At 58.2% G+C, this 20,521-nt stretch overlaps 2 protein-coding genes across 2 annotated transcripts; both read right to left on the reverse strand.

Moving 5' to 3' along the window:
• Nucleotides 1-4,887: 4,887 nt before the first annotated feature.
• Nucleotides 4,888-7,982, reverse strand: LOC116836725 (acetylcholinesterase-like). Its single transcript, XM_032800556.2, has 3 exons — nt 6,496-7,982; nt 5,376-5,542; nt 4,888-4,952 (listed from the first exon to the last, which is right to left on the reverse strand). Exons 1-3 carry the CDS (start codon nt 7,980-7,982, stop codon nt 4,888-4,890), a joined length of 1,719 nt encoding a protein of 572 aa, XP_032656447.1.
• A 4,036-nt stretch (nt 7,983-12,018) lies between these two features.
• Nucleotides 12,019-19,499, reverse strand: LOC116836618 (uncharacterized). Its single transcript, XM_032800313.2, has 4 exons — nt 19,207-19,499; nt 18,155-18,273; nt 17,588-17,704; nt 12,019-16,580 (listed from the first exon to the last, which is right to left on the reverse strand). The coding sequence occupies exons 2-4, from the start codon at nt 18,240-18,242 to the stop codon at nt 14,506-14,508; spliced, it is 2,280 nt and encodes a 759-aa protein (XP_032656204.1). The 5' UTR covers nt 18,243-18,273; nt 19,207-19,499; the 3' UTR covers nt 12,019-14,505.
• Between the last annotated feature and the right edge of the window lie 1,022 nt (nt 19,500-20,521).

Consider the following 20,521-nt stretch of genomic DNA (forward strand, 5'->3'; position numbering starts at 1 on the left):
GTTTGCTTTAAGGCTATTTCTATTATACATTTCGATATGTGATGTTGGCAATTTGTGTTTTATGGCTTATAAAAGCATTAACTTTTCAGATCTCAACAACTACTGTCAGGAAATAATTATTATCCAACCCCTCCCTTATTGTCTGAAATCCGTCCAATTTCCTGCAACTGTGAAAATGTAAATCGATAAAAATCGGGGGAAAAAATGTTGAAAACCCCAAATTTTGCACACCTGTGAAAATTTACATAGATATAAAAATACTTAAAAATAAACATTTATCAAAATGATAAAAAATAAAAATTGAAATCTGCCAAACTTAGTTATACAGGAGTCAGCCTAGATGAAAATAAGAGTGTGTGTGTGTGTGTTAGAGAAACCATAACTCTCCCATTGAGGTTGACTGCCAGGGAATGTGTCTGAGTAACTGAGAGACTCGGTAGGGCAGAGACACTGGTTTCAGGGCCTAGGCAGACGACCTGCAGGGTCCCCATTGCCAACATGCGTGTAAGAGATGGGGTGCACCTGGGAGTGTGCCTGAGAGAGTCAGAGCGGGAAGCAATGATCAGTTACCACCCAGCCTCAGGAGGCTTAGCAGCATGTGACGTTCAGTGGTTGGATCCCATCCCGTGCAGAGAGTTGTGTGGGATCAAGGTGTGCTAGTGTGTGCAGGAGGAAGGGAGGTTATTGGAGGGGGGGAGAAAGATCACAGTGCCCCCTAGGGGGCATGGAAAAGTGGAGGTGCTGATTGGCTGGAGGCAAAGGAGGTGGAGCCACAGGGGTCCTATAAAGAAGGGCCAAGCACGGTGAGGGGATGGGATGCAATTTAAAGCTATGCCATGGGCTGTGGTCCAGATAATGCAAGCCATGTCTTGGAAGGATGGGGATGGCGGGTCTATGGCCTCTAGGTGGGTGCGGCCAACAGAGGGGGCAGGGCCAACTCAGACATTGATGGGCCAGCGGTGGAAGGTGAGAGGCCAATAATAGCCCAAGGAGAAAAGGGGTGTGGTTATTGATTTTGAGTGGGTGTGGCCAATGCTGTGGGCGGAGCTAATCACCTCTGTTCAGATGTGGGTGGGGGAGAAGGTGAGGGGTGTGAAGCAGGGGGGAATAAGAGTTTTAGACAGAAGTGAGCTGGGGGAGGCTCTTGCCTCTGGATGGGTGCCAGCAGAGCCCCTAATGGAAACAGGAGACAAGGGCAGCCAAACGCCTGGGTTCTTACCGTAGGAGATGGTGACGGAGAGGCAGGCTTCCTTGGGAGGGTGGGAGTTGCAGCTCATTTTTGGGGGCATGCAGGGCATTCCTGGCTGCAAGGAGCTGCAGAGCCGGCAGCGCAGGCCATCAGCTGTGGAGGGACATGAGAGGTGAGCATCCATCAGGCTGTGGCCGCTCAACCTGTCACCCGGGTGTCCCCCCAAAGGAGTGCTCCCCAGCAGCGCCCACCACTGGCTTCCCCTACTGTAACCTTTGGGGTTTGGCTCTGGGAGGGGAGTGGGGTCTAGTAGTTACAGCAGGGGGAGCTGGGAGCCAGAACTCCTGGGTTCTATCCCCAGCTCTAGAGGAGAGATGAGGTCTACTGGGTTAGTGCAGAGGGGCTGGGTGTCAGGATTCCTGGGTTCTATCTCCAGCTATAGGAGGAGAAAGGGATCCCCCACAGCAGAAGCAGCTCAGGGTCTGTATATTTCACACTGTAGTGGAATTCCCCCTGCAGCCTGAGACGGCACTTACCCCTTAGCATGAGGCAGAGCAGGGCAGAGGCTGCGAGGAGCAGAGCCCGGGCCATGCTGGGCTCCTCTGGGTCAAGGCAGGTGCTGGGGCAGGGGAGTGGAGTGTTCTCAGCTGGTGGAGATGCAGGCTCCTGGATGATTGCAGGGGGACTCAGGGATGGCTTTATTTTCCCACAATCCCCTGAGGGCCAACGCCCGCAGATCACTCATGGGGTTGGAGGACAGCGAGACTGGACTCATTGGACTGTGGCTGATGTCCAAGGAAATTGCCAGATGGACTCCCACACAGAGAACAGCCGCTGCCCAGAAGCAACAGCCCCCCCTCCCTCCACCAGGGATACATTCAGCACGGGGGAATCAGGACTCCTGGGTTTTCTCCCGGACCATGAGAGTGGAGTGACATCTTGGGTGGGGGAGGTTGGGAGCCAGGATTCTTGGGTTCTGATCCCAGTTCTTGCAGGGGAGGGGAGTTGAGTGATCAGAGGTGGGGAAGCTAGGAGTCAGGACTCCTGGGGTCCGACCCCAGCTCTGGGAGGGGAGTGGAGTTTAGTGGTTAGAGGTGGGGGAGCTGAGAGTCAGGACTCCTGGCTTCTATCTCTGGCTCTGGGAGGGGATTGGAGTCTAGTAGTTAGAGCTGGGAGCCAGGACTCCTGGGTTCTATTCCCCCAGCTCTGGGACGGGAGTGGGATGTAGTGGTTAGAGCAGGGGACATGAGGAATCAGGATTCTGGGTTCTAGTCCTAGGCCCACCATTGGTTTTTGGCAAGATTTTTTTCCTTGTTTGTAAACAAAATTGCATCAGCCATGAAATATGTTTCCGATATGTAACCTCACCCTCTGAGATCTGCTGTAGGAATTATTGTGAGGGGCAGTTCTCTGCCCCACGTTACACAGGGGGTCAGACTGGATGATCAGAATGGCTCTTTCTGCCCTTGGAATACATGGATCTATGACGCTATAAATACCCTGTGCGGAGGTGGGCTGCATCCTGATGAACTGGCATAAATAAGGACAAACACTTTGTTCTCATAGTTAATGGGTTCAGCTTGATCTGTTTCTGAGGGAATTAGGACATTGCCTCCCTCATATTTACCTGCTATTGAGTCAGTGGCAACCCCAGTGTGGTGTGAGGGGGTGCTGTGCTGCAGAGATTGGGGTGGGGGCTCAGTAGGGGGCGCTCTCCCTTCACAGGCAGTACTGACTCTGGTGCCGGGAGATAAAATGTAAAATAAAGACCCTGAATACACCAGATCCACCCCTGGTCCTATCCTGCTAGACTCACTCCCCTTCCAGAGCCAGGGAGGGAACCCAGGAGTCCGGGTTTCCAGTCCCGCACTGAATCTAGCCCTGGAGACTGATCCGTGCCCAGAAGTGATTGTTCTCTGTGTGGGCAGCTACTATGAAGTGGCTCTGCTCTGTCCTTCCAGCCAGCCTCCCACCCCTGGGCGATGCTCCCTGCATGGCTGGCCACGGCACAGAAGGATAATGCCAGTCCCCATCCCCCCTGTGACCAGTCAGGAGGGTGTGTCTTTCCATCTAAGGCGTCTGTACTCCCTGCACCTCTGTATTCCCTCAGAGAAGCCCAGCATATCTAGGGTCTGACTCTCAGCACCCTGCTCCAACCCCACTAGACCTCACACCTCTCTCAGGGATGGAATGGAACCCAGGAGTCCTGGCTCCCGGACCCCCCTGCTCTTACCACTAGATCCCACTCCTCTCCCAGAGCTGGAATAGATCCCAGCAGTTCTGACTCCCAGCCCCTCCCCCTGGCTCTAACCCCCTAGACCCCACTCCCCTTCCAGGGCTGGGAAAAGAACCCAGGTATTCTGACTCCCAGATTCCCCGCCGCCCTTGCCCCACTCTAACCCTCTAGCTTCCACTCCCTTCCCAGAGCTGAGAATAGAATCCAGGAGTCCAGACTCCCAGCTCCCCCACTCCACTTTGAGAGCCAACGATAGGACCCAGGAGTTTTCACTCCCAGCCCACTTTCCTCTGGGGTGGACACATGAGTGTTGAAGATGCTGAAAGCAGCCCCTTGGTGTGGTATCCATGACCCTCTAATGAGATGCACACATCCAGCTGTCCTGGAAAAGGCTGTGTCAATTAATATCCTAGGTGGAGGTGGAGCTCTCCTTGGAGGACTCGGGGGTGTGGATGGGGATCACTGGTCTCTGCCTACCATGCCTGGGGTTACATGCTCAACACAGGCAGCTTTTCCACCAGGGGCTTGAGTCAACCCAGGGTGAACAACCCCCGCAGTGCCACTGAAAGAGGATGAATCAAGGCCTGGGTACACTCAGTCACGCACAGGCCCCTCCCCTGGCATGTCTCGGGTCAGCAACCTACCAGATCTCTGCTCGGCCATGGAGACGTCTGGGGTAACCCAGTCAAACTGACAGAACCTCAGGAGGGGAAAAGTGGTGTCACTTTGCAATGTATAATGATTGGAGTGTGGGGGGCTGGGAGCCAGGACTCCTGGGTTCAATCCATGGCTTGGAGATGAGAGTGGGGCCTACTGAGTTGGAGGGGGCTGGAAGTCAGGACTTCTGGTTTCTATTCATGGCTTGGGAATGAGAGTGGGGCCTACTGGGTTGGAGGGGGGTGGGAGTCAGGACTCCTGGTTTCTGTTCATGGCTTGGAGAGGGGAGTGGAGCCTACTGGGTTGGAGGGGGGTGGGAGTCAGGACTCCTGGGTTCTTCTATCTCTGTTGATGAGGCACATAATAAATAATAATAACAGAAGGCGTTTATTAAAGAAAGCAGCTCCTGACCCAAACAGGCTTCTACACAGCTCTCGGTCCAGAGTGGTCTTCCTTGTTTACCAGGGACATCACATTGCCTGGAGCGAGATGCTGCACACAGTGACATCTAATGGCTGAATGACATACTGCTAGGAACCAGGCCTGGAAAAAAGAACAGGTGAACTTGTGGCACCTTAGAGACTAACTAATTTATTTCAGCATAAGCTGTCGTGGGCTACAGCTCACTTCTTCGGATGCAAGGTAGTCAGTGCTTAGTGAATAGGATGATATCTCCATCTAGTGGGCAGATTAATTACTAGAGCAGCCGCCTACTGACTCCCCGCTTGGGGAATTACTCCCTTTGCTCAGCTGGTGGTAGGCATCTGGGATTTGATGATGCAGATCCTGGCTTCCTCCATGGGGCTCAGTTCTCCTTCTCTTCCTCATGTTCCTTCTTCCTTGAGGGGTCAGCAATTCTGCGGGTCTCAGCTGGGGGAGGAAACGCAGATGTCATTCTGCCACTGAAAAGGCCCAAACAACCACCAACTGGGCTTGAGTTTGGGGCTGCCCCACAGCACGAGGGTTCTGGGGATCTCAGGGGATGGGAGAGCTCCCCACAGGTGTCTGCTCCTCTAGGAGGCCAGAGGATCATCCCATGTTCACGTGAAAAATGGCAAATGGGACACAAGGCTTTTCCCCTCTAGGGGATGCCAGCTGTAATCCATCCTCAGATCTAGGGGACTGGCTGGCTCGGGAGGGCAGGGAATGGCACAGAGGGAATTTTCCCTATAGGGTGTGCCAGCTCCAATCTGGCCCCAGGATGGGGGCACTGGCTGCTTCAGGGGGACGGGGAATGTGACATGAGGCCTTTCCCCTCTAGTGCTGCAATCCTCTTACCCTACTGATGCTCACCTGTGGGGCTTGGCTTCTCTTTGAGCAGCGATGCTAAGAAGCCACAGTGCTGGGCTGGCGATGTCCCCTTGGCCTGGAGCGACTCTGTGCTGATGCGGACGAAGTTCTGCTCCTTGGAGTTGTAGAGGGGCCACTGCTCCTCGCTGCCCTGTGACCCTGTAGGGTTCCTGGGGGGAAATTCAACACGTCCCATGGAGGTTAGAACTGGACCTGGGTAGGGATGGGAATGTGCTCCAGCTGGAGTCTGACACCCAGATGCAGGAGACATTGGGAGTCAACCTGCAGAGTCTGGCTCCTTTCCAAAATGGCCGCCTTCAGTTAAGATGGCTGCCCCTCTCTGTTCTTCTCAAATGGACTAATAGTAATACTCAGGGTGCCGCTGTTCTCTGTGAGACTGAAGCCACACGCTGCCCTCAGTGAAGATGGCTTTCCTTTTGTGCTCTCAGACATAGAATAGACGGTGTCGGGAGCAGAGAAACATAGCAGCAGAGGGAAGGACACTGTGGTGCTGGGGAAACATGGGGCCACAGACCTGGGTGGGAAGGAGGCTGGAGCCAGAGTTTGCCCTCATTTAAGATGTCCACTGTCTCTTGTCCTTCCAAACAGGAGAAAGCCATGTGTTTCCCTAACTAAAGATGGCCACTTCCTTCTAATGTTCTCAATGGGATTGAAGCCCCAGGTGGTGGTGGTGGTGGTGGTAGTATCAGGGTTTTCTGAGTATCTGGGGTTTGTAGCTTTGTTTTTGTCAGGCAGGCCTGGGGAAGAGGAGCCAGCCAGGGGCTGCTATCTAAGCTACGTGTTTTCCTGCAGGAGCGTGTTCGTGTTGTTGTGTTTTCAAATTATCCATGTGAAAGGGGAAGGGGATTGTTACTAACCATGAATCATCATGTTTAAAATGTTGCCTCCCTCATAAAAATGTAGCTCTCCCTCCAGCCGGGGGTGTAAGTTGGACATATCGTGACCAATATTTAAAAAGGAACTCCCCTGAGACTTGGCTGCCAGACCACGTTGTGGACAACTGGCTCAAGGGGGACACTCGCTGTGCTGGTTTGATCACTGGGGCTGAGTTTTGGGCTGTTAGGACTCAGGGGCACGAGAGGATTCTAGGGGATTCCCTTACCCGCTCCTGGCAAACTCCGCCCAGTACCGCATCACCCTGCGTCTCAGCGCAGTCTCGGCCTCCGTGAGAGTGCAGTTGGTGCCCCACAGGAACGCTGGGGTCCCGAAGAGGTAGGGCATCTCGGAGCCATGTGGCACCCCCATCCACTCAGGTAAAAACAAGCCAGGAATACGGTGAGTGAAGTAGTACGTGTACACAGGACTACCGGCCTCCGCCTCTCGCCCAGCCACCTCGGCTACCGGGCACACAAAGAGGCGGTCACCAGCGGTTTGGTCGATGGCCCATAAGTACCGTGCCTCATCCTGCCTCTCCTGGCTGTACCGTCGTGCCACGATCTGGACGGCTTCTTCGGGGGCCTCTGGCATTGCCAGCCTCACCACCTGCAGCAGCTCTTCCCAGCCGATGTGGCTGGTGTTCTCCAGGCTGAAGTTAAGAGGACTGAATTTTAAGAAGTAGGCGCCTTCGTTGGAGGTGAACCCAGCCAGGATGGGCATAGGCTGGCCGTGACCGGCCCTCAGCAGCCTTGGTGGTGTATCAGGGAGGAAATCCCCATCTGGTGTCGGCACAAATGGGAACCCCAGCAGGTCCTTGCGGCGTAAGATGGAGAACTCGTGTTTGGGGAACTCCCCGGGTTCCTTGCCCTGCAGGCAGCCCACCAGGGCGGTGTTGTCACCATCGGCGCATCCCAGCAGCTGGCCCAGCCTCCGGCCTCTCTCCTGGGCCTCCTCGAGGGAAATCCAAGCCCATGGTGCGGTGGCGGCTCCGCTCTGCAGCGCGGCTCGGGTGAAGAGGGCCCGGCTGCCCGCAGAGAGGAGATGGAAGCTGACTGAGGAACCACCGGCGCTCTGACCGAAGACCAGGAAATGAGCTGGGTCTCCACCAAAGGCAGCCGCGTTGTCCCGCAGCCAGCGCAGCGCCAGGCGCTGGTCCCACAGGCCTGCGTTCCCCGGGGAGGCTGGGGGCAGAGACAGGAAGCCCAGCGCCCCCAGCCGGTAGTTCATGGAGGCCACGATCACATTCTCAGTGGCGGCTAAGAAGCGCCCATCATAGATGTCGAGTGAGGCTGCACCTGTGACGTACCCCCCGCCATGGATCCAAATGAGGACAGAGGCTGTCCCGTTAGGCTGGGGATGGGGCACCCAGACATTGAGGAAGAGGCAGTCCTCGGACTGTGGTCTTTTCGGTGTCCAGACATGAGCCTCAGGGTGACCAGTAAGCAAAACTTGGTGGCAGGCATTGCCAAAGCCGGTGGCCTCCAGGACGTGGCTCCAGGGCTGGTGGGGAAGCGGTTTCTGGAAGCGCAAGGCCCCCACGGGGGGCTCAGCGTAGGGGATGCCCAAGAAGGCCGTCACTGTGCCGGAGCCAGCCGGGAGGCGCTTACCCCGGATGGGGCCGCTGGTGGTGAGCACCACAGTGCTGTTGTCATTGGAGCCAGAGCTGGGGCCCGTGAGGGAGAGGAGGAGCAGGCTGGGAAGGAGTCCCAGCATTGCGGCAGCTGGAAGGGAACCCCCCACAAGTGAGTTACAGGGGAAGGGCCATAGGGCCTTCCCCCTTCAGCCGTTGCTAGTTCTAATCTGACCCAAGTCCTCCACCAATAGATGGGGGCAGATAGTTTCCTTTGCTGTCCTTGTTCCCCTTTAGCAAATACAGCCCCACCGGTCATTCACTCTGGCGTGCTGAGTCTTTTGCTGAGCTCACCCTGGTATGTCCTTCATCCCACTGCAGGTGAGAGCACCCTTCCTGCCCTGGGAGAATGAGCCTGGGTCGGACGGCAACCATCACACTCCCCCACCCACTACTGGTAGAACCCAGGAGTCCTGGCTCCCAGCTCCCCCACTTCTAACGACTAGACTCCCCTCCCCTACCCTTGCAGAGGTGGGGATAGAACTCAGGAGTCCTGACTCCCAGCCCCCTCTACTTTAACCCATGAGACCCCACTCCCCTTCCAGAGGTGGGGATTGAGCCCCAGCCCCCTCTGCTCTAACCTATGAGACCTCACTCCCCTCCCAGAGCTGCAGATAGAACCCAGGAGTCCTGGATCTCAGCCCCCCTGCTCTAACCCATGAGACCCCACTCCTGTCCCAGAGCTGGGGATGGAACCCAGGAGTCCGGCGCATGGTCATCTCACACAGTGGCTACACAAATTGTACCCCTGAGCCCAGCAGCTGTGGGACCCAAGATACTGACCAAGGCAGCAGAGAGCAGAGGAACCATATAGAGTAGAGGAAATGGGGGCACAGTGATAAACAGATGGTCCAGACCGGGGGAGGAAGCTGCAGGGTCTGTGTGGACGGGCACAGGATCTAGTGGGTTGGGGGCAGTCAGGAGTCCTGGGTTCTAGCCCCAACTCTGGCAGGGGAGTGGGGTCCAGTGGGTTAGAGCAGGGGGGCTGGGAGTCAGAACTGGAGAGGGAGGTTTGGAGCATCAAAGCCTCCTTGGAAATGCGGAGCAACAGCAAATATAGAATCCAGGCCCAAGGTGGGGGACTGGCTGGGTTAGGGGGTAGGGAATGGGACCCAGAGTCTTTCCCCTCCATGGGGACACTGGTTGTGTCTGCCCCCAGGGTGGTGAAGGGGACAGCAGGCCTTTCCCCTACAGAGGATGCTGGCTGCAATCCAGGCCCAGATCCCCCTGCCCCTGTCTCTGTATATTGGGGTAGAAAGAAGACTCATCTATCTCCCCGCCGTGTGTGTGAGGGGGTGACTGTCGTGCACTGCCAGCTGGCTGGGCAAGGTCCTTTTCCCTGCGCCTTGTATTGTATAAGGGCCTGCAACTGTCATCACGAAACCATTGATTTTCTTGGGCACCCTGGAGAATACGGCTCTTCCTTGCTGTCCATTGAGCACCAGCAAAGAGGGGAGCGGGATCTAGTGGTTAGAGCAGGGGGGCATCTGGGAGGCAGGACTCCTGGGTTCTATCCCCAGCTCTTGCTGTGGGGTCTGAGAACTGGTGTATTGGACGGGTAATTCACAGGGCAGATCCAATATCCAGCACTCGATGCCATATCGTTCCCTCCCTTGACCCTTCTCCCCCCATCTCGGAGCTGTGGGGCCAGCGGCAGCACAGACTCACCTGTCTGTCTCCTCAGTGCAGTTGCAGCTTTGTGGCTCTCGCTGCAGCTCACAGTTCAGCAAACAGGGGATGATGGATCCGACCGGACGGCTCCAACCCAGAGACTAACAGCTCCCACCGTTTATTGATCCTGAAAGCAGTGACCTTGCTGAGCTCAGCACATGCATGTGGGTGGGGGCGGGGGGGCATGGGCCGGCCGGAGGAAGTCCAGGTCAGGGACCAAAGGCTTTGATACACAGCGGAAAGGCTCCCCTGACTGAAATGCAGCCACCTCTGGGGTGGGGCAGCAGATAACATCCACCCAGCAGTGCCGCACAGGCATTGCTCCCTCACCGCCGAGATGCAGCCACCTCTGGGGTGGGGCACAGCAGCCGTTGAGCACACGGGAAGGTAACATAATGGTTTGGGAGTCAGGGGACTGCATAGGAGCTGGGAAGGCAGAGTTCACCTCCCGTATCTTACTGGGAGTGAGGGATGCGTCGGGGGTTCATTGGTTCTGGGGAGGGGGCAGGCCTCATTGGAAAGACCTGGGGGAAATATGTTTTCTGCCCCACGCAGTACATGGCAGAGTGGCTGCCCCACTGGCAGCTGAGGTGAAGGATCGACTCCCTGCTCCAGCAGCTGGGGGGAAGGATGGGGGAGAGGGTTAGGGCTTGAAAGGTTTCAACCAAGCTGTGAGTAACTAGCGCACATGTGAACTGACGTTTGCGCTGGAGAGCCAGGTTCAGCTCTTCAAACCCTGCTTGGAAATGCATCTCGTGGGAGCAATGGCAAATATAGAATCCGGGGCGGGGGGGACATGAAGCTTTTCCCCTCCAGGGGATTCTGTTTCTGATCTAGCCTGTTGTCCCCCCGACCCCTGTCTCTGTATATTGGGATACAAAGAAGCCTCCACCATCTCCCTGTCATGTGCGGAGTGACAACTGCCCAGACAGGAACTGTCCCTGTGGCTTGTATTATCTAATGGCCCGCACCTTGACATCAATAAAAGACTGATTGCTGAGGCTCCCTGAGTGTGTACGGCTCTTTCTCACTGTCCACTGAGCACCAGCAAAGATAGGAGTGGGGTCCAGGGTTAGAGTAGGGGGCCGGAACCCAGGACTCCTGGGTTCTGTCCCCAGTTCTGAGTGGGGAGTGGGGTCTGGTAGTTAGACTTTGCGCCACACCGGCTCCTCCATGGCTGGGGCTCGCTGCCGCCGCACACAGAAGCCTCTGGTTCTTCGGTGCCTCCAGAAGGCAGCTCCTCCCTGCCGAGCCAGGGCACCACTTTTTGGTGGCCCCAACCACTTGGCGCCCTAGGTGACCACCTAGTGGTTGCACTGGCCCTGGACCCAGGTAAGCACCTCCGGGACTTTCTACCTCGCCCCCTGGCAGGGTGGGGTCAGGTCAGGTGGGGAGGAGGGCTCTCTGCGTGCTGCCAGCACCTGCAAGCCCCGCTCTGTGGCTCTGGCAGCTTCCACTGGCGCTTTTCCCGGCCAATGGGAGCCACGGAGCTCACGCTTGTGGCGGGCACAGCACATGGAGACCCCTCGGCTGCCCCTGATCCTAGGAGCCAGGGGGAGCTGCGACAAGAGGGGTGAGTAGGTGAGCGGGGCGGCGTGAAGAGGGGAGCGGTGAGCCAGCAGCGGCTAGAGGGGTGAGTAGACGGGGGGGGGCGGGATGGTGAAGAGGTGAGCGGCGAGGGAGCCAGCAGCAGGCGGGAGGGCGAGGAGGCCATATCACTTTTTCTTATATATACTCAATATAGCTGACATGTAGCGCACAGCATAGCTAGCAGTATAATACGTTAATGCAACGCGAGTCTGTAGATACTGGTGCAAATACCCACCCCGTGGAGTGGCCTCTTTTTTAAATGTCCAAATATGGTCACACTAACAGGGGCGGCAGAAACTTCCTCAAAGTGTGGGTGTGGGGGGGACTCCGGCACCTGAACCATGGTCCTGTGCCCGTCCGTCCCCCTAAGGCCCAGCCCGTGAGACCCCTTCTCCCTGAGGTCCCATCCCCACACCGCCCCTTCCCATGAGGGCCCATCCCCATGCTCCCTCTTCTCCCTGACCGCCCCCAGTCTCACCCCACCCCTTCCCTGACTCTTGCCCCGCCTCTTCCCCCCAAACCCCACTCCCTGCACACTCTACTTCGCCCCTCCCCTGGCCGGTAAAAGGTGGGAGGGTCATGGCCCCCTGACCCGCCCTATCCCGGTGGCCCTGGAACCCAGGTGTCCTGCTGGAGCATACTGCCCCCTAGTGGTACACACACCACATGCGGACACTCACATCCCATGCCACTGAGCCACGGCGCTGAGTTAAGGAAGTTCTTTTAACTTGGATTTATACAGTGGTGGTCTGATTCGGGCGACCAGATAGCAAGTGTGAAAAATCAGGACACTTCCCCAGGATACAGGTGCATACATAAGACAAAGCCGCAAATATCAAGACGTCTGGTTACCCTAGATCCGATTGTGTTACAGTTTATTCATATGACAGCAGTTTATTCATATACAGCAGCTGCTACTTATTACAAGAAAACATTAGAACCCCCCTAGAATCAAACCTCAGAAGACAGATTTCCACCCTCCCCGGATACACCCATTGTTTTAAAACCCGTACAAATAGCTGCTCAGGGACCACCCCTCCCCTCAGCAGAAATCCAGCTCTTCAGAGCCGATGGAGAAAGCACAGACCAGTGAAGAGACAGACAGATGGGGATCCTGTGTAGACAGGATTACAGGCGGTGGGGCGTCTATGACCTCAGTTCTAACTGCTGGGGTTCTGGGCACATGATAGAGTATCGTAGGACCAGCCTGTGCTGGATGCTAGATGAACCCACAGCCTCTGCCCCAAGGAGCTCACAGTCTAAACAAAGGGAGAGAGGGGAAACTGAGGCATGGGGCAGGGTACGTGTCTTGCCCAGGTCTCCTGATTTACAGGCCAGTCCCTGACCTGCTAGGCCACACTGTTCTCTAATAGGCAACAGTGCAAATGCTCAGAGAAAGTGGAGTTAGTGATCCAATTGCTAGTGGCACCAGATAGCGCAGTGTTAACCCCTTCTCTGCCAGCAGGTGGCCTCATCAGCAGGGGGTAAATCACAGCAGCCTCCAAGTCTCCAATCCCAGCTGAGGCTTTTATCCCTCCTGGGCAGGTTAGTAGGGGTGAATGGGACACAGTGTCTGTCATCCCCACCCAGGACAGGTGACCAGCTGCACTAAGTGACGGGACGCAGCCTGGATTCAGGACCCACTAAGGGGCATCATCTCCCCTGGCTTCCTTCTCAGTCCCGCTCAGGGTCATCCCCCAAGGATTACGAGGTTACTCCTCCCGGGATGGTCTCCCAGCCCTTTCCACGCTGCAGCCAGCCCCTGAGGGATTTCCTGCCTCTCACCTGTGCACTGAGTTAATAGTTCTCAGTCACTTGGTCCCCAAGAACAAACCTGGCGGTGTCCCTATGAAACCCACTTGGTGAGTGTTCATTCCCAGTCTCCCTCTCTGCCAATCCACAAGGCATGAGTTGTGACAGAGCCAGACTCAACGCTTTAACTCAAGCTGTAGCAGCTACTCATGCTTTTAACTCTGGCTGTCCCTGGTTCAATCCCAGCATTTCGACCAGCTCCCACCTCCCTCCTCCTCCCCCCTTTCCTCCTGACTGCATCAGGAACCACTAAAGGGATCAGGATCTTGCTTTCTTCCCCCCATTTCAGCCTCTTTTCTCCTAGACTCGACTACCAACGTCGGCGCTGGTGAAAATCCTGGATCCTGCTTTGAAATGTGCCCTGACACAGCAGCTCTAAGAATCGATCAGCTAACAGGGAACAGTATAAAATGTGGTGTTCCGGCTAACAGGGAATGGTGTAAAAGCAACACTCCAGCTAATGGGGAATGGTATAAATGTGACACTCTGGCTGATGGCATAAATGTGACATTCTGGCTAATGGGGAGTGGAATAAATGTGGCACTCTGGCTAATGGGAGACGATGTAAATGTGGCACCCAGCCCTGATTGCTCCTGGGACTTCGAGCCTTTTGCCTGTGAACACTTGCAGGAAACCATCCCGACATGCGCCCTTATCCTGCAGCAGTGAGTTCCCCGGGTCCGTTCTGCCTCCCAGTTCCAGGGGTTCTCCGTTTCGACCTTTGCAGCCTGGCCTCCTCTCCTCCAGAGTGCCTGAGTGCTGGGTGCTGCCTGCTGAGAAGCGGGACCTCTGCCTTTCCCCGCCTCCCATCCAGTGCCTCCTCTGAAACCACCCCTGGGTCACAGATTGTTCTGTGCGACAAGTTTCTCTCTCGAGCCTTTATTTCATCCACAGACGAGCAGGAGGCGGCCTTGATAACTGCCCGGTGGAGGGGAGATAGAGACAGGGGAGAGGGCCTGCATGAGGGTGAACGTCAGGGGCAGGGCCACCCAGAGGTGGGGGCAAGTGGGGCAATTTGCCCCAGGCCCTGGGTCCCGCAGAAGCCCCCACGAGAATATAACATTCTATAGTATTGCAACTTTTTTTTTTATGGAAGAGGCCCCCAAAATTGCTTTGCCCCAGGCCCCCTGAATCCTCTGGTGGCCCGAGTCAGGGGTCGATGTGGGGTAGGGAAAGTGACAGCACCTCCCCCGTCTCCCTCCCTGCCCCTGCTGCTTCCCATCCAACTTGGGTGAGAGGAGGAGACCCGCTTCATGGCATGCCGGCCGCCAGGGATCACTGATCAGCAGCTGGGGGCAGCCGAACACGCGTGATGGAGGAGTGTTATCCCCGGTTAGCACGTGGATTGGATTTCTTAGCCCTGAAAGGCTTCCCTGATGCCTAATATGGATCGAACTCAAAGGGGTTCCTCTCCCAGGTGGACTCCTTGTTATCTCGTCCCTGGCAGACACCTTGCCCCTTTGGCAGAAGGGTTCCTGGGGTTGGTTCCCCTGTTGTCTCATTAGGGTCCCTTCCTGGTGGTCACGTTCCCCTTTACTCAGCCCCTTGGGAGGTGGGTTTCTCTCCGGGGTGGTTCCTCTGATGCCGGTAGAGATGGGAGCTACGGCCAAAGCATTTCCCACAGTCGGCGCACTGGAAAGGCTTTTCACCGGTGTGGACGCGCCGGTGCCGCTCCCAGTGGGAACTCCAGGCAAATCCCTTCCCACAGTCGGCGCAGTGGAAAGGTTTCCCTCCAGTGGAGTGAAGCCGCCGGTGCCTGGCCAACGCTGGTGTCTGGCTGAAGCTTTTCCCACAGTCCCCGCACCGGTAGGGTTTCTCCGCCGCATGGGAAGGCTGGTGCCGGTTGAGGTCCATGATGCAGCTGAAACTTTTCCCGCAGTCGCCGCAGCAGTGGGATGTGCCCTCTTTGCCAGCCCGGTGCTTGCCCAGTGCCGAGCCGTCCCCGAAGCTCTTCCGTTGGCCTGCGTGCACCCGCTTGTGTTTCACCAGGTGAGCGCTCTGGCTAAAGGCCTCCCCGCACTCGCCGCAGGTGTGGGGCCGCTCGCCGGTGTGGATGTGCCGGTGCCGCTCCAGGTGCGAGCTCCAGGCGAAGGCTTTCCCGCAGTCCCCGCACCGGAAGGGTCTGTCACCCCGGCGATGCTTGGCCAGCGCTGTGCTCTGTGGGCACTGGTAGGGTTGACCCACCGTGTGGAGGAGACGCCGGTGTCTGTCCAGCTGGGAGCCTCGAGGGAAGTTTTTCCCGCAGTCGGGGCAGGGATGGGAGGAGTTCTCCCCCGTGGGGCTTGTCTGGGTGGAGCTCTCCCCATCATCGGGTTGCCTCTCCGCGTGGCTTTTCCGGTGCCTCACCAGTGCCGCGCTCCGAGCAAAACTTTTCCCGCAGTCGCTGCACTGATGGGGTCTCTCTGCCGTCGGGCGTTTCGCAGCCAGGTGGCGTCTCTCCTTGCCGGCATGGCACCCCCGGTGTTTGGCCAGTGCCGAGCTGTCCCCAAAGTTCTTCCCGCAGTCGGGGCACCCGTAGGGCCTCTCGCCCGTGTGCACCCGCTTGTGTTTCACCAGGTGGGCGCTCTGGCTGAAAGCCTCCCCACACTCGCCGCAGGTGTGGGGCCGCTCGCCGGTGTGGACGCGCCGGTGCCGCTCCAGGTGGGAGCTCCAGGCAAAGCCTTTCCCGCAGTCCCCGCACTGGAAGGGTTTGTCGCCCCGGTGGCTCCGGCGGTGCCGGGCGAGTGCGGTGCTGCGGGGGAAGCTCTCCCCGCACTCGGGGCAGCAGTGGGGCTGCCGGGGGGTGGCGTGGGCCCGCTGGTGCTTGTGGAAGAAGGCGCTACTGTTGAAGGCCTTGCCGCAGTCCGGGCACTCCAGGGGCTTCCCGCCGGCATGGGCCCGCTGGTGCCGGTAGAGGTGGGAGCTGCGCCCGAAACATTTCCCGCAGTCGGTGCACTGGAAGGGCCGCTCGCCGGTGTGCAGCCGCCGGTGCCGGGCGTAGTGCGAGCCCCAGTCGAAGCCCTTCCCACAGTCGGTACATTGGAAGGGCTTGATCCCGGTGTGGAGGCGCAGGTGGGTGGCCAGGTGGGAGCTCACCCGGAAGCGCTCCCCGCACTCCGAGCAGCGGTAACGCTTCCCGCCGGGGGCCTGGGGCCGGCGCCGTGGGCTGGGTTCCTGCCCCGCGTGGGACTGCTGGTGCATAAGGAGGGCAGAGCTCTCGATGAAGCTCTCCCCACACTCCAGGCATGGGTAGGAGCCCTGCCCCGCGTGGGATCTCTGGTGGGTAAGGAGGGCGGAGCTCTCCGTAAAGCTCTCACCGCACTCTGGGCACAGAGACGGCTCCTCTCCCGCAGGAAGTTGCCTGCTACCATCCACACTGAGCTTGGCTTGGGGGCTCTCCCCCAATCGGCCTCTCTGCTGGGCCGCCCCATCCTGGACTTTCTTGAAGCCTCCATTGCATGGAGCTTCTCTGCCCCGTCTCTTCCCCGGCGGCTTTCCCTGCTGGCCTCCGGACCTGCCGGCTTTGCCCCCTTTGGGATTGTGGCCCACCTTCCCCCAGCTGCTTCCCGATGATGGCGTCTCGGGGCCTTCTGGCCGTGGAGCTTCCCCCTCAGTCTCGCTTGCGGTCCCTGGGGTAAGGAGAGAGTCCGGACGTAAGCCACGCTGTGTGCCGCGGGGTGTGTGTGTGGGGGCAAGCGGGATGCTGGAGTGAACCAAACCCACAGGGGGCCCTGGGTGGATGTCTTTGGTCTGGGCTAGGCAGGAGGCCAGATGACAGGGTCAAGATGGTCCCTTCCGGCCTTACACCAAGACAATGTCTGGGGGAGGCTGGACAAAATCAGGAGCTGAACCCCCCTCTGCCCTGCCCACCAAGCCCTTCCCCAGGGAGGAGAGAAGAGGGGACCCCTCGTGCTTTCCTCTCCTGCCTCAGCCACCAGAGGGCAGGTGGAGGGAGGGGGCTGCCAGGCAGCAGCAGCCCCATCCTCCAGGAGGAGACGACTGGAGGGTCGTATGCTTTGCTGCTCCTGTCGGCTGGGCTCCCGGCATGCCCAAGGGGCTTCTGGCCTCTCCCTACCTCCATCGCAGAGACTCCTCACCCCCTGTCCTCATTCCTCCCTTCCCCCCATACTCCCTGTTCCCACTGTGCCAAGGGCTCTGTGTGCACCCCCAATCTCGCTGTGCCCCCTTTTCTAGGGGCTGTGAATGCCCCTTTTCTTTCTATCTGAGAAAGAAGTCATTCTGGAGGCCAGTGGGAGGATGGGCAGAGAGGAGACCAGGCAGCAGTTATGCTAGAAAGCGCCCACAGCACCATCAACCAGCGGCTTGATCTACACACAACTGCAGAGATGCTGGAATCCGTGGCGGGGCTGCACAGCTGGCAGGGGCTTCGTGTGTGTGTGCCTCGCCCCACCCCCCTGCTCCCCCCATTTTCGGTTGTGACCGCTCGTGCCGAGAACACGCCCCGAAACTTTGGAATTGGGCGGATGTGGCGTCCCAAAGGTGTTGCAAATGCCATCATGCTGAGTGGAAGGGCCCCCCAGAAAGCTTGGCCGTCAAGCCAAGGGGAGAGCTCCCGGGGGGCCTCCTTGCGAAAGCTCCCAGATGGTTTCTGAGCCAGTCGAATGGGTTTCCTCACCTGGGTTGGCGCCTCTCAGGAGGTCCCGTCCCCCAGAGCCCTGGAGATCCAGGGAGACCCACGGCTCTTCTCCTTGCTCCAGCCGAGAGATCACGTCCGGCTTAGGGATGGGATATTCTGCGCACGGGTAGGGGACAGAAGCAGGGAGAGATTAGGGTTTTTCAAGTCATTCATCCGGCAGCCTCCTTAGCCACCTCTCATCCAGCAGGGGCTTTCCCAGTCCCACCCCACCCACGGCCTGTCTCTCCTGCCTTCTCACCAGCTGGGCCTGGCGTGGTGTGTGAGCGTGTCTCTCCCTGTTGGCTGGCCCTGTACTATGGGTTGATCCCTTGGGATTTCCTGAGGCAAGCTGAGTTCCTTAGATGCACTGGCTGCACCTTGTGGCCCCGCCCCCCTGCTCCAGCTCACCTCCGCCTCCTCTGCGAGCGCTTTCCCCCCCTCCCTGCCAGAGCTTGCGCTGCAAAACAGCTGTTTCCCAGGAGCACAGAGGTCCATGAGAAGCAAAGAGTAACTTAGAGCAGCCTGGGAGCTGCTCTTACTCATGCTAACCAGTAGACAATTCCTTACTGAGGGACATCAAGGTCTCATAGCTCTCCTGCATGACATCTCTGTACAGGGCCCTCTGCCGAGGATCTAGGAAGAGCCACTTCTCCATCGGTAACACGCGGGCGGCTCCTTTAAAGCACCTGAAAGAACAAGAGAGCCCCGCTCAGCACCTGCTGCTCCTGGGGTGATCCCAGCCTCCCCCTAAACCCCATATGCTGCTCACAGGAGTGCTGATTGCAGGCCTCTTATGTTCCAGGTTAGACACCCCCTCCTGAATGGAACTGAGTGCTTTGGGGAGCAGCTCCCCTGTCCCACGGATGGGGAAATTCCCGCCTCCTCCAGCTTTTGTCCCTTCCAAACAACACGGCCTCAGATGACCCGAGTCCCAGAAAGTTTGTCCCCAAAAAAGTGGGAGGAGCAGGCGGAGCAGGGTGACTGGGGAGCAGAACGGGCTTGAGTCCATGTCATACCCCAATCTCCCCCTGGCTTCTCCCTGCGGGCAGATGGACTGGGCTGAGCTGGGAAAACACTGGGTCACTTTATCCCAGTGCAGACCCGGCCCCTCCCAGCAGCACTAAACCCACCCAGTGACAGAGTCTTGGAACCAAACACTAGCAGAAAACAGAGTCAAAGGGGCCGCTTTGGGGGACATCCCCCCACACTGTCCCCCAGGACTCAGGCGAGACAGGACCTGGCTTTTCCTCTCCCGGCTCCTCGTCACCTGGGTGGGTCCCAGGAAAGTCAGCTCTGCCCAGGGATGGATTTGGCCAAGGCTGGAAGCCAGGAACCTCCTTCCCCACTTACTGCTCCTGCTGCCCCTCCCCCTCCCCCCCGCCGCATTTCTGCCTCCTTCCCCCTCTGCCTGGGAGACTGTCCTGCCTCTTGGTCCCGAGGGCGATCGCTCTCCAAGCGCTGGATCAGCTGCTGAGAGCTGGGGCGAGGGAGCAGCTCTGGGACTCGCAGACCTCCGCCCCCCTCCCAGGAGCGGAGCTGGAGCTGGAGCGAGCAGGGGCCCTGGGTGCAGAGTCAATTTCCTGCCCGGCCCCGGCCCTTCCCCCTGGTGCCCCCCTCACCTGCAGGCTCCGGCTCGGGGCTGCTGCGGGCAGAGCCCGGGGCTGGCTGCAGCAGCAGCAGACGGTCCCCACCCGGGCTAGGCACAGCGGGGGCCTGGCTCTGCGCTACGGAAGCAGCAGCCGCTAACCTGGGAAGTTCAGCCCCCTGATCACAGGAAACACACGGCCTCGGGAGGGGGAGAGCGCTGCCGCCTCTCCTCCCTGAGCCAGACCCAGAGCCCTCTAGCGGGGACAGCGCCGGGCACCCGCTTCCCAAGCTCCCAGAGGGGCAGGATTAAGGGTTGCTGCTGCCCCACCAGGCTTGAAGCGGTTCCCAGCATCTGCAGAGTTTGGAGTTTGGTTCAATGGGGTCTCAGCCCTCCCGTGCAGATTGTTCCTGCGCCCCTGTAGGACTGAAAGTCTCTATCCAGGGAAAATAGGGCCTGGCTGGGGACAACCCTTGGCCCAGCAGCCCCATGTGGAGGAGAGACCCCCCCTCCTGCACCCCATGCTCTGTCACAAGTTACTACCCTGCCTCCAGCTGCTTGACCCCCCAGCCAGTCAATTTCTGCCCCCTGGCCACCCGCCCCCTCCAGTTTGCCCCCTTTTAGCCGGGTTCGAAGAATCTGATGCCAAGTAAGGGCAGGGTGAGGGCAGCGGGTTCAGCAGATGTTACGGATCATGCACAGTTCATGTGAGCGTGCTCAGTACACACCCGAAGTAGCAAATGATGTCAGATAGCAGTTTGGGACCCTACATCCCCGAGTAGCTAATTTTCCTTTCCACCGAGCGCCAGCCAGGCTGGGGCATAGGTTGGTTTAACGACGATGCTCAGGGGAGTGGATTTTTCACACCCCTGAGTTATGTTGACCAATTTCCTAGCGTAGACCAGCCCTATGTCTACCCGCCACATTAACCCTGGGCTCTGACCCAGGGTTGAGTCCAAGCCCCCTTTTCTGTCCACACACAAATCAGTCTGACTCGGCTTAGCAAGCACTCTGGACCCAGGTCCTAGGACCTCACAGTACGGGTGGGTGAGAGCCCAAGCACTGCTGTGATTCGGGTTCAAGCCCTGTCATTTTGCAGTGTGGACGTGGCTCAAGCCGCAAATCTGAGTCAGAAGGCCTGCGTGTTGCCATTATCAGGGCAGGGAGACCCAGGTCTGGCAATCGTAAGGCCAGGTTTACAATGCAGTGTGGACGCTCCAATCCCGGGTGCCACCAGTCCACAAGCAAGTCCACAAACACCAAGTCCACAAGCCCAGGCTTAATGCGCCGCCGTGTAGACGTAACCCGGCCTAGCACTGTCAACACCTGGGGCTATGTCAGGAGAACTG

The sequence above is a fragment of the Chelonoidis abingdonii genome, chromosome 12 (assembly GCF_003597395.2).
Source record: "Chelonoidis abingdonii isolate Lonesome George chromosome 12, CheloAbing_2.0, whole genome shotgun sequence".
Classification (NCBI taxonomy): domain Eukaryota; kingdom Metazoa; phylum Chordata; order Testudines; family Testudinidae; genus Chelonoidis; species Chelonoidis abingdonii.

Excerpts from the sequence above, each read along its gene's own strand:
- LOC116836725 (XM_032800556.2), bottom strand. The coding sequence starts at position 7,982 with ATGCTGGGACTCCTTCCCAGCCTGCTCCTCCTCTCCCTCACGGGCCCC. Across the intron at positions 5,543-6,495 it reads GCGGAGTTTGCCAGGAGCGG|GAACCCTACAGGGTCACAGG; the intron begins GTAAGGGAATCC and ends ATTTCCCCCCAG. Across the intron at positions 4,953-5,375 it reads AGAGAAGCCAAGCCCCACAG|CTGAGACCCGCAGAATTGCT; the intron begins GTGAGCATCAGT and ends TTCCTCCCCCAG.
- LOC116836618 (XM_032800313.2), bottom strand. The coding sequence starts at position 18,242 with ATGGAGAAGTGGCTCTTCCTAGATCCTCGGCAGAGGGCCCTGTACAGA. Across the intron at positions 17,705-18,154 it reads TGAGACCTTGATGTCCCTCA|AATATCCCATCCCTAAGCCG; the intron begins GTAAGGAATTGT and ends ACCCGTGCGCAG. Across the intron at positions 16,581-17,587 it reads CCTGAGAGGCGCCAACCCAG|GGACCGCAAGCGAGACTGAG; the intron begins GTGAGGAAACCC and ends TCCTTACCCCAG.